Here is an 11,046-nt window from a genome sequence, read left to right as displayed (position 1 = left end):
ATTTATATTTAATGCCATGTGCGTTTCACACCATTCGGATTAGATCTGGAATTAGTAAGTGTTCAATAAAAAAACATTTTAAAACTCAATACAGTAATATAAATGTGGGTAATATATATTAACTCTGTTGGCAATTTTTTGACATGCTGACTGCCTTTCTCTAGCAGCTGCTGCAGTAAAACTTTTATGCTTAATAATTTCTAAATATTCTGCATACGAAGTCATTAATGCTTCAAGCTACAGTGGTGTGAAATACGATGCTCGGATTTTCGCATTTAAGTCCATGATAAATCTTATTTATCGGCGTTCCATTAAGAATGCCTTTAATAGTTACGCGTGAACGCGCTTCTGTCTGGGTCAACCTACTCATAGTTGAGCGACCCTGATTACTTTAACTCCGATCAGCCGTTTTGGAACCGAAAACTCTGAGTATGTCAGATCGGGGTAAGACAACTCAGAGTTCAGGGTTAAGTTTAGAGTTTGTTAAAGCCAGTTTTTGGAATACATGCAGCAGGAGACCTTACTCCCCCTACTACCACTCTGTTGTTTACTCCACTCCTACTCTGTTGTTTACTCCACTCCCACTCTGTTGTTTACTCCACTCCTACTCTGTTGTTTACTCCACTCCTACTCTGTTGTTTACTCCACTCCCACTCTGTTGTTTACTCCACTCCTACTCTGTTGTTTACTCCACTCCTAATCTGTTGTTTACTCCACTCCCACTCTGTTGTTTACTCCACTCCTACTTTGTTGTTTATGCTACTACCACTCTGTTGTTTACTCCACTCCTACTCTGTTGTTTACTCCACTCCTACTCTGTTGTTTACTCCACTCCCACTCTGTTGTTTACTCCACTCCTACTCTGTTGTTTATGCTACTACCACTCTGTTGTTTACTCCACTCCTACTCTGTTGTTTACTCCACTCCTAATCTGTTGTTTACTCCACTCCCACTCTGTTGTTTACTCCACTCCTACTCTGTTGTTTATGCTACTACCACTCTGTTGTTTACTCCACTCCTACTCTGTTGTTTACTCCACTCCTACTCTGTTGTTTACTCCACTCCCACTCTGTTGTTTACTCCACTCCTACTCTGTTGTTTATGCTACTACCACTCTGTTGTTTACTCCACTCCTACTCTGGTGTTTACTCCACTCCTACTCTGTTGTTTACTCCACTCCCACTCTGTTGTTTACTCCACTCCTACTCTGTTGTTTATGCTACTACCACTCTGTTGTTTACTCCACTCCTACTCTGGTGTTTACTCCACTCCTACTCTGTTGTTTATGCTACTACCACTCTGTTGTTTACTCCACTCCTACTCTGTTGTTTATGCTACTACCACTCTGTTGTTTACTCCACTCCCACTCTGTTGTTTACTCCACTCCCACTCTGTTGTTTACTCCACTCCTACTCTGTTGTTTATGCTACTACCACTCTGTTGTTTACTCCACTCCTACTCTGGTGTTTACTCCACTCCTACTCTGTTGTTTACTCCACTCCCACTCTGTTGTTTACTCCACTCCTATTCTGTTGTTTATGCTACTACCACTCTGTTGTTTACTCCACTCCTACTCTGGTGTTTACTCCACTCCTACTCTGTTGTTTATGCTACTACCACTCTGTTGTTTACTCCACTCCTACTCTGGTGTTTACTCCACTCCTACTCTGTTGTTTACTCCACTCCTACTCTGGTGTTTACTCCACTCCTACTCTGTTGTTTATGCTACTCCCACTCTGTTGTTTACACCACTCCTACTCTGTTGTTTACTCCACTCCTAATCTGTTGTTTACTCCACTCCTACTCTGTTGTTTACTCCACTCTTAATCTGTTGTTTACTCCACTCCTACTCTGTTGTTTACTCCACTCCCACTCTGTTGTTTACACCACTCCTACTCTGTTGTTTACTCCACTCCTACTCTGTTGTTTACACCACTCCTACTCTGTTGTTTACTCCACTCCTACTCTGTTGTTTACTCCACTTCTAATCTGTTGTTTACTCCACTCCTACTCTGTTGTTTACTCCACTCTTAATCTGTTGTTTACTCCACTCCTACTTTGTTGTTTATTCCACTCCTAATCTGTTGTTTACTCCACTCCTAATCTGTTGTTTACTCCACTTCTAATCTGTTGTTTACTCCACTCCTACTCTGTTGTTTACTCCACTCTTAATCTGTTGTTTACTCCACTCCTACTTTGTTGTTTATTCCACTCCTACTCTGTTGTTTACTCCACTCCCACTCTGTTGTTTACTCCACTCCTAATCTGTTGTTTACTCCACTCCTACTCTGTTGTTTACTCCACTCCTAATCTGTTGTTTACTCCACTCCTACTCTGTTGTTTACTCCACTCTTAATCTGTTGTTTACTCCACTCCTACTTTGTTGTTTATTCCACTCCTAATCTGTTGTTTACTCCACTCCTAATCTGTTGTTTACTCCACTCCTACTCTGTTGTTTACTCCACTCCTAATCTGTTGTTTACTCCACTCCTACTCTGTTGTTTACTACACTCCTACTCTGTTGTTTACTCCACTCCTAATCTGTTGTTTACTCCACTCCTAATCTGTTGTTTACTCCACTCCTACTCTGTTGTTTACTTCACTCCTACTCTGTTGTTTACTCCACTCCTCTGTTGTTTACTTCACTCCTACTCTGGTGTTTACTCCACTCCTACTCTGTTGTTTACTCCACTCCTAATCTGTTGTTTACTCCACTCCTACTCTGTTGTTTACTTCACTCCTACTCTGTTGTTTACTCCACTCCTCTGTTGTTTACTTCACTCCTACTCTGGTGTTTACTCCACTCCTAATCTGTTGTTTACTCCACTCCTACTCTGTTGTTTACTTCACTCCTACTCTGTTGTTTACTCCACTCCTCTGTTGTTTACTTCACTCCTACTCTGTTGTTTACTCCACTCCCACTCTGTTGTTTACTCCACTCCTAATCTGTTGTTTACTCCACTCCTAATCTGTTGTTTACTCCACTCCTACTCTGTTGTTTACTACACTCCTACTCCCACTCTGTCTCAGTTCCCCACTCCTTTCTCAAACCATAAGAAAATGCTTCTGTTTTAACATGTATTATTATGTGAGTTCCTAGCTTCACAGATTTTGATTTTGATCATTTTAGGGTCTCTGTGAAAATAAAACATAACTTCAAGAAAATGCGTAACTCCAAGTTGGTTGAAATGTGTGGTGCAGTCTTATTGTGGTCTTTATCACGTGTTGCCCTGGAGCGCTACTGGAGCAGCGATCCAACTTCACGAAACAAACATGCATATGGCCCCTGGCACGTGACCCTGTAGGATACAACCTTTTATTGCTTGTGTTGTACGACAGCTCCGGGTTACTGTTCTGTAGTTGCGGGAATGATTAACGACGCATGATACAATCAATGGGATTCCCTATGAATTAAAACCTCCACATGTTCTTAATCTTGCATCTTATCACGTCTGCATCACATTGCGCAACATTATATTATGGTATCACATGAACCAATCTTAGCTATCTGGGGTAGGGGTTAGAGAAACAAACTCAAAATGGCTGTCAACATCCCTGGGCAGGATAAAAGAACATATGCTAAATAGTTGGGAAAGACCTCCATCAGAGATGAAGAGAGACAAAAGAGGGAGACCTTCGAGAATGGCTGATCTGAGTGGGAAAGCTTGGCCCGGTGCATGCTGGGTAGTACCTGACAATGCCTGCAGCCTTCCCACGTGATCTTGCCTGGGCGTACAGGTTCCGCGCTACGGTCTTCTCTTTCACAGAGCCAATAAAAGTGATCCCGTTCACATTCCTGCCAGCCAAACCACGCAGAGAAGAAAAGCGTTTGTGTGTGTGTGTGTGTGTGTGTGTGTGTGTGTGTGTGTGTGTGTGTGTGTGTGTGTGTGTGTGGAGGGGCGATTTGACTTTTGGATAATTTCTGAAATAAATACACAACCCTATGCCTATTATTCATTATCTTTAATTGTGTGTGTGTGTGTGTGTGTGTGTGTGTGTGTGTGTGTGCTTTACATGGTGAAGTTGCTGATGAAGGCTCGTTTGGGGATCTGCACGTTGAAGCCGATGCTCTGTGGGCTGGGGCCCGAGTTAACCACAGAGCTCCTCACAGTGGTGTAGGCAAAGCGTGACGTGATTCTACTCTCCACTTTATAGCTCTTAACTGTGATGTCATGTCCTTGAATCGCCTGCGTGTGCACACACAAGCATGCGTAGACACAGTCCAAAACAAACATTTCAGCATCCGAGATTCTTCTGGATTGGAACTGCATGTCTTGTGCATTTTAATCATCTTACTTTATGCAAATGTACAAATCCTGTCCCTTTAAAAAGATTACCCCAATTCTGAGCTTGTAGGTCTAAGCTAATGGAGTATTTATTAACCTCAGTAATACATGTGAAACTATACTTGAATCTTTTTCTGAGAGAGAAAATTAGGTTTTTAAAGTAGCTCTAGTTTTTAAAAATTGAGTAGGTCTTTTAGTGCAGTAAGAACAGAAGTCAGTAACCGCTGTGCCATTCGGGCCCCTGCAAACACCACCATCGATTAGTGGATAAGAGCAGTGAGCGTCACAGAAACAGGGTCAAACAACAAGACGATGAGTACCTCAAAGTCCTCCTCTTCCTCACTGGTCAATATGCTCCTCTAGAAAAAATGCAAAAAACAGGACTGTTTTAAAAACCTGTCCCCAGGCCAGTGCTCAAACAGGCAAACCAACATTTTCCCTGAACCAGAATTCATTTTAAAACGTGAAACTATCTGAAAGAACTTCTTGGATTGCTTGATTTGGCAACTGTACAAATCTGCATGATCTTGTTTCACTGGCATTGACAAACGCAGTGATTGATTAACAGAAAGAGCACGAGCTGTTTATCTGTAGTTCACAAACACTCAGAACCATAGCTGCACAAAGCTTTAAGCCTTTAACAGATATGGCTAACATTTACGCAATTATCTTCATTTTTACAGTTATCTGTAGGAGACATTCACATGCATTTGTACTTGTACTTGAGTACTTCCAAATCATAATACTTTACTTCATAGACGTGACTGACATATTTTGACTTATTTAGCACTCAGCTCTTAGGCATTGTCAACAGAATTTTTTAAAACTCCTCTTCAAGTTGTTTTTAAAGGCTAATATTTGGCAATATTATACTTCAGTATAATTTTGCACTTCTGGATATTTGTAATATAATGTTAAGGGGTAACCAAGGGACTGACCTTCAAGTTACCTCTGATTAAAAATGTTGATAATGCTGCTACATGACAAACTGAAAAACTAAAGAAAATTAACAGGTTTATGTGATATACATATGTGTGAGAATTGGGATGATGGTCCTGCTTTTACGCTATTCGTTGTAGAGGGTCTGTCTCAGTTTTTCTCTAAAATCCTCTTTCCCGACGGAAAGTTGCAGCCTTACCCTGTGTCTGCCACTCTCGGGGAGATGCTCCTCTGACTGATAGGACAAAGAGAACGCACATAAATGGCCAGAAAAAACCGTTAGCTAACAACGCATTTACGCAAAAAAAAACTCTTTCTTGCGCTTTCTCTCTCCTTCTCCCACTTACCATCTCGCTTTCCCATTCTCCATCAATCACGAACTCGAAAGCCTGGCTGTGCAGCAGGAGCAGCGAGACCAGCAGGGCCGTGAGCTTCATCGTGGCCGATTAAAGGAGAACTGCTGTCACCGCTGCGTAAAAGAACCAGCACACGCGCGCGGGTGGGAGCGCACGGGCACCCGCAGGCACACGCACGGGCACACGCAGGGGCCACACGAGTAGTCACGAAATTCCGTCCTCGTCAATATTTGTCGGGCTTCACATAACCCAAAAAAACGATAAAAAAAGGCACACAGGGGAACCTTTGAAACTTGACCTGTGGAGTGTGCACGCAAACAGTGTATTGTGCAGACTGATCATAGTTCTGCTACATACAGTACAATGCTTTCCAGAATCCATATAAAATGGAAAGTGAATTGCCCGTGTAGCCTATACATACCACGGCATCTTTTGTGTAACTAATCATACACAAACCCCATTTTTCTTTTTTCTGTTCTATACTAATCCACACACTGAAAGCTGGCCTATAATGTATGCTTAAGTCCGGGGAAAGGCCAGCACTGCAGATAAGGGTCACCCCTGTTCCTGACACACCTGACTACCGTTCGGTGAATTACTGAGGTTTTAAAAGGGTGAGTTAGTCGCACGTGCAATTCAGGACTAGGCCTGGCACTAGACTGCTGTGGCCTGAATATCAGAAAGCTCAAAAAGTGTTTTTACGCACTCTGCCAAGTCATTCCTCGGAGACCACTTTACCAAACTGTTTACTTTCAAGGACTGTGGTGAAACCATAACGTTAAAGGGCCTAGATATTTATTTTCCTGACACATTAACGCCCCTAAAACCCGCCCTAACACTAACCTTTATCAGTAGCCGTGTTAGTGTTTATTGAACTGCAGTGCCCGAGCTCGTGTATTTATGTACAGACCGTCACCCATTTAAGGGAGGAAGAGCGGGCCTGCGTGGCACAGAACCAGGTAACTTCCAAAGATGAATGTTTTTCTTATTTTTTACGGACATGAACTATAGTGCATAAATGCGGAACATAAAAGTTTCCTATCTGAATTCTCCAAGTGTATGGGCGAATGCATAACATTCTATCACACGATATACTGTGGAATTAAACTGTAAACTTACAGTAAACGGCTGTAAGCTCACAGAAAAAATCCAACACTATATGTTTCTAGGTAGAGCCGATACAACTACAGGCATTCCCAGGACTCGTCCCGCAATCAGGAGGTGACATTATGATTAATACCTACACTCAACGGCCACTTTATTAGGTACACCTGTCCAGCTGCTCACTAACGTAAATGTCGAAATGCCTATCACATGGCAGCAACTAGGTTTAGGCATGTAGACATGGCCAAGACGATCTGCTGCAGTTCAAACCGAGCATCAGAATTGGGTAGAAAGGTGATTTAAGAGACTTTGAACATGGCATGGTTGTTGGTGCCAGACGGGCTGGTCTGAGTATTTCAGAAACTGGTGAACTACTGGAATTATCACGCACAACCATCTCTAGGGTTTACAGAGAATGGTCAGAAAAAGAGAAAATATCTAGTGAGCGGAAGTTCTGTGGGCGCAAATGCCTTGTTGATGCCAGAGGTCAGAGGAGAATGGCCAGACTGGTTTGAGCTGATAGAACGGCAACAGTAATTCACAACCGAGTCGTTACAACCGAGGCATGCAGAAGAGCATCTGTGAACACACAACACGTCAAACCTTGAGGCGGATGGGCTACAGCAGCAGAAGACCACACCGGGTGTCACTCCTGTCAGCTAAGAACAGGAAACTGAGGCTACAAATCACACAAGCTCACCAAAATTGGACAATAGAAGATTGGAAAAATGTTGCCTGGTCTGATGAGTCTTAATTCTGCTGCGACATTCGGATGGTAGGGTCAGAATTTGGCATCAACAACATGAAAGCATGGATCTATCCTGCCTTTTATCAGTTCAGTAACAGTTCAGGCTGGTGGTGGTGGTGCAATGGTGGGGGGGTATTTTCCTGGCACACTTTGGGCCCATTATGCACACCAATTGAGCATCAACTCCACAGCCTACCTGAGTATTGTTGCTGACCATGTCCATCCCTTTATGACCACAGTGTACCCATCTTCTGATGGCTACTTCCAGCAGGGTAACGCGCCATGTCATAAAGCACGAATCATCTCATACTGGTTTCTTGAACACGACAATGAGTTCACTGTACTCGAATGGCCTCCACAGTCACCAGATCTCAATCCAGTAGAGCACCTTTGGGATGTGGTGGAACGGGAGATTCACATCATGGATGTGCAGCTGACAAATCTGCAGCAACTGCGTGTAACGTATTGACCAGACAGAGAGGGATCCAACTGCGGAAGTATACCGCTTTTATTCAAATGAGTCACGTTTACATAAAACGGCACGAGTATCACTAGCGCTAGGTGTAGTAACAACAATAGCGTTTTCTTGGGATGGTCCAGGATCATAACGAGAGGGAAGAATCCGGGAGGTACAGGAGGGCTAGACAGGAGGCGAGGTCTGGGGAGAGAGCAAGGGTCAGAGCACAGGAGATCGAATGATCAAAAACTGTCAATATGGACCAGACTCTCTGAGGAATATTTCCAGTACCTTGTTGAATCTGCCACGAAGGATTAATGTGTTAGTAAGCTGTTTCCTGGCCGTATAAGTGCCCTAAACAGTGTTTCTGAGCATAACTTAGTGCTATAGTGCAACCTTTGATGAATTAATTGAAAACTAAATTTTTTTTACAACAGTGTTTTAATGTGTTAACAAGCTGTTTTATCATGTTTGCAATGTTACACATGCATTTCCAAGCAAGTAGTAAGTCTTGCATTTAGACGTTCAAAACAGCGTTTGCTGGCGTTGTAAGTGCTCTAAACAGTGTTTCTGAGCATTAGTACTATAGTGCACCTTTTGAAGAATGAATTGAAAACTCATATATCTCTAGAAAACAGTGTTTTAAGGCAGTTCTGAAGGCAAAGGGGGGTTCCAACCCGGTACTTGCATGGTGTACCTAAAGTGGCTAGTGAGTGTATATCAGAATGATCATTTGGATTGTAGGTTTATCTAAAAGCGACGTTTGTTGGAGTCTTATTGTAAATGCTTCCACAAAGCATTCTTTTGAAACACCCCACCTAGGTTTCTTGTCAAAGTCTGTTCAAGCCACTGGTCATTTCCTATCAACGATATATCAGACTCAAACCGTTTCACTGAACAGCATATAATAAGGTAATAATGCTTTTAATACTGTTGTATGGTGCTAAATCTGTTGCAAAACTTGAGAACGTGAAGGACCTGATTTGAGAACTTGTAAAACAAAATCTGTATGTGTATTTTAAATTTGAGAACTTGTAAACTAAAAGCTGCACTTGGAATTTTGATGTGAGAACCTATAGAATAAAAATCTGAGCGTGAATGTTTCAAATCTGCCCGCCTTGACTTTTGCATCACATATCTCGGTGCAGTTGTATGGGGAAGTGGGCGGGGCAGTAGGGGATGGGACAAAAATCATGACTCAGCTTATTTTTCGCTGCAAAAAGAAAAGAATTGGAGGCAGAACAATTACGGATAATTCCTTCTATGATGGCACAAACACCGGTATGTTTTTTTAAACTGAATTATTATTCTAATGATACAAATGTGAGGGGGATATATATAAATATATATGTATCTGTATATGTATATATAGTTTATTTGTAACGATCTGCGCTGGGCAGAACAGGGAGGCGGACACAAACGCTGAGGAGAGCGAGATTTAATCAAGGAAATTCCAGAGGCAGAGTCGTAGTGGCAGGCAGGGGTCATAACGGGTGGGCAATCAGAACAAGAAATGTAGACAGGCATAACAACGCAAGGAAATAAACAGGGCACTAAGACAATGAACGAATACTCAAAACATACACGGGGAAAACGCATACAAACTAGAGCAACCAGGTACAGAGCACACGAAAGACAGAGCAGTAAACTTACGGACCAAGGACACTGAACAAAACAACCGATAACTAGATCTGGGATACACAGGGACTAATATACACAGAACTTAACTGGGAACAGGTGAGAACAATGACACAGGGGCGTGGTAACAAACGAGGAATCATCAAAACCAACGAGCAGGGCGGGACAAACAGGCAGGGAACACAGACATGAGGGAACCCAGAGTGACAACTACGAGAGGGGGCGTTGCCCTACGTGACAGAACCCCCCCTCAAAGCGTGCCACTCCGGGGCACGCAAGGGCAGACAGGACAGGGACACCGACTAGGACAGGACAGGGAACTACGGCACACGGCGAGGGACAGGAACAGCAGACACAGGACAGACCAGAGGGACAGGACCGGGCAGAACAGGACATGGGACCTGGGGCATGGCAGGGACAAAGACAGGGGACATAGAGACTGGCCAAGAGCTGGACAGGGACGTGGTACGACACGGGACACAGGGAGGCTGGACAGGGCCAGGGCGAGGCACAGGAGCAGAGCCAGACAGGACAGGACCGGGGACAGACACGGGAGTGGGGCCAGGGGACAGGGCAGAGGCACACACGGAGGCAAACACGGCTTGGACAACTGAGACTGGGACAGGAACAAAGTGGGTGATGACTTGGGGAACAGAAATGGGAACGGGGACAGAGAGGACACCACTAGACACCGACACAGGGACGGGCACAAGGACACGAACAGGCACACACACAGGAACAGGAACCAACACAAAACCAGGCACAGGACACGGGAGCAAGGGGAACATGGGAAACGAGACAGGATCACAGGGCAAAGCAGGGGGCACAAAAAGTCCAGGCCCAATGGAGGGCAGCACAGTCTCTGGGGACACAGGCGCGGTCGGGCGGCAGGCAGCGGGCACAGGCGCGGCCGGGCGGCGGCCAGCGGGAACAGGAGCCGGCAGACAGGCAGCGGGAACAGGAGCCGGCAGACAGGCAGCGGGAACAGGAGCCGGCAGACAGGCAGCGAGAACAGGCAGGGTCCGCTGGTGGGCAGCGGGAACAGGCAGGGTCCGCTGGCGGGCAGCAGGAACAGGAGCCGGCATGGACGACCTCTCCTGGGTCGCGGGGACAGGAACCGGCGTGGACGACCTCTCCTGGGTCGCAGGGACAGGAACAGGCGTGGACTGCCGACGGGCAGCAGGGACAGGAACAGGCACGAACTGCCTACGGGCAGCGGGAACAGGAACCTGAGGTGAGGAGATGCACTCGGGGGGCGGAGCCGCTAAGCCGACGTCCTCAAGGGGCGGAGCCGCCAAGCCGACGTCCTCGGGGGGCGGAGCCGCCAAGCCGACGTCCTCGGGGGGCGGAGCCGCTATGCCGACGTCCTCGGGGGGCGGAGCCACCAAGCCGACGTCCTCGGGGGGCGGAGCCACAAAGCCGACGTCCTCGGGGGGCGGAGCCACAAAGCCGACGTCCTTGGGGGGCGGAGCCGCCATACTGACATCATCGGGGGGCGGGTCCGCCAAGCCGACGTGG

General features: G+C 45.4%; 1 protein-coding gene across 1 annotated transcript in view; it reads right to left on the bottom strand.

Annotated features, from left to right (window-relative positions):
- The window catches only part of LOC143505577 (inter-alpha-trypsin inhibitor heavy chain H2-like), a 16,333-nt gene extending 10,671 nt beyond the window's left edge, over nt 1-5,662 (bottom strand). Inside the window, exons 1-5 of the mRNA XM_076996168.1 lie at nt 5,573-5,662; nt 5,425-5,460; nt 4,607-4,645; nt 4,015-4,187; nt 3,692-3,796 (exon numbers count right to left, since the gene is read on the bottom strand). Of these exons, the coding sequence (XP_076852283.1) occupies nt 3,692-3,796; nt 4,015-4,187; nt 4,607-4,645; nt 5,425-5,460; nt 5,573-5,662 (443 nt within the window). The remainder of the gene's footprint in view (nt 1-3,691; nt 3,797-4,014; nt 4,188-4,606; nt 4,646-5,424; nt 5,461-5,572) is intronic.
- Nucleotides 5,663-11,046: the final 5,384 nt, after the last annotated feature.

The sequence above is a fragment of the Brachyhypopomus gauderio genome, unplaced genomic scaffold (genome assembly GCF_052324685.1).
Source record: "Brachyhypopomus gauderio isolate BG-103 unplaced genomic scaffold, BGAUD_0.2 sc381, whole genome shotgun sequence".
Classification (NCBI taxonomy): domain Eukaryota; kingdom Metazoa; phylum Chordata; class Actinopteri; order Gymnotiformes; family Hypopomidae; genus Brachyhypopomus; species Brachyhypopomus gauderio.
The sequence above is the reverse complement of the archived record's forward strand: the minus strand, read 5'-3'. Positions and strand labels throughout refer to the sequence as shown.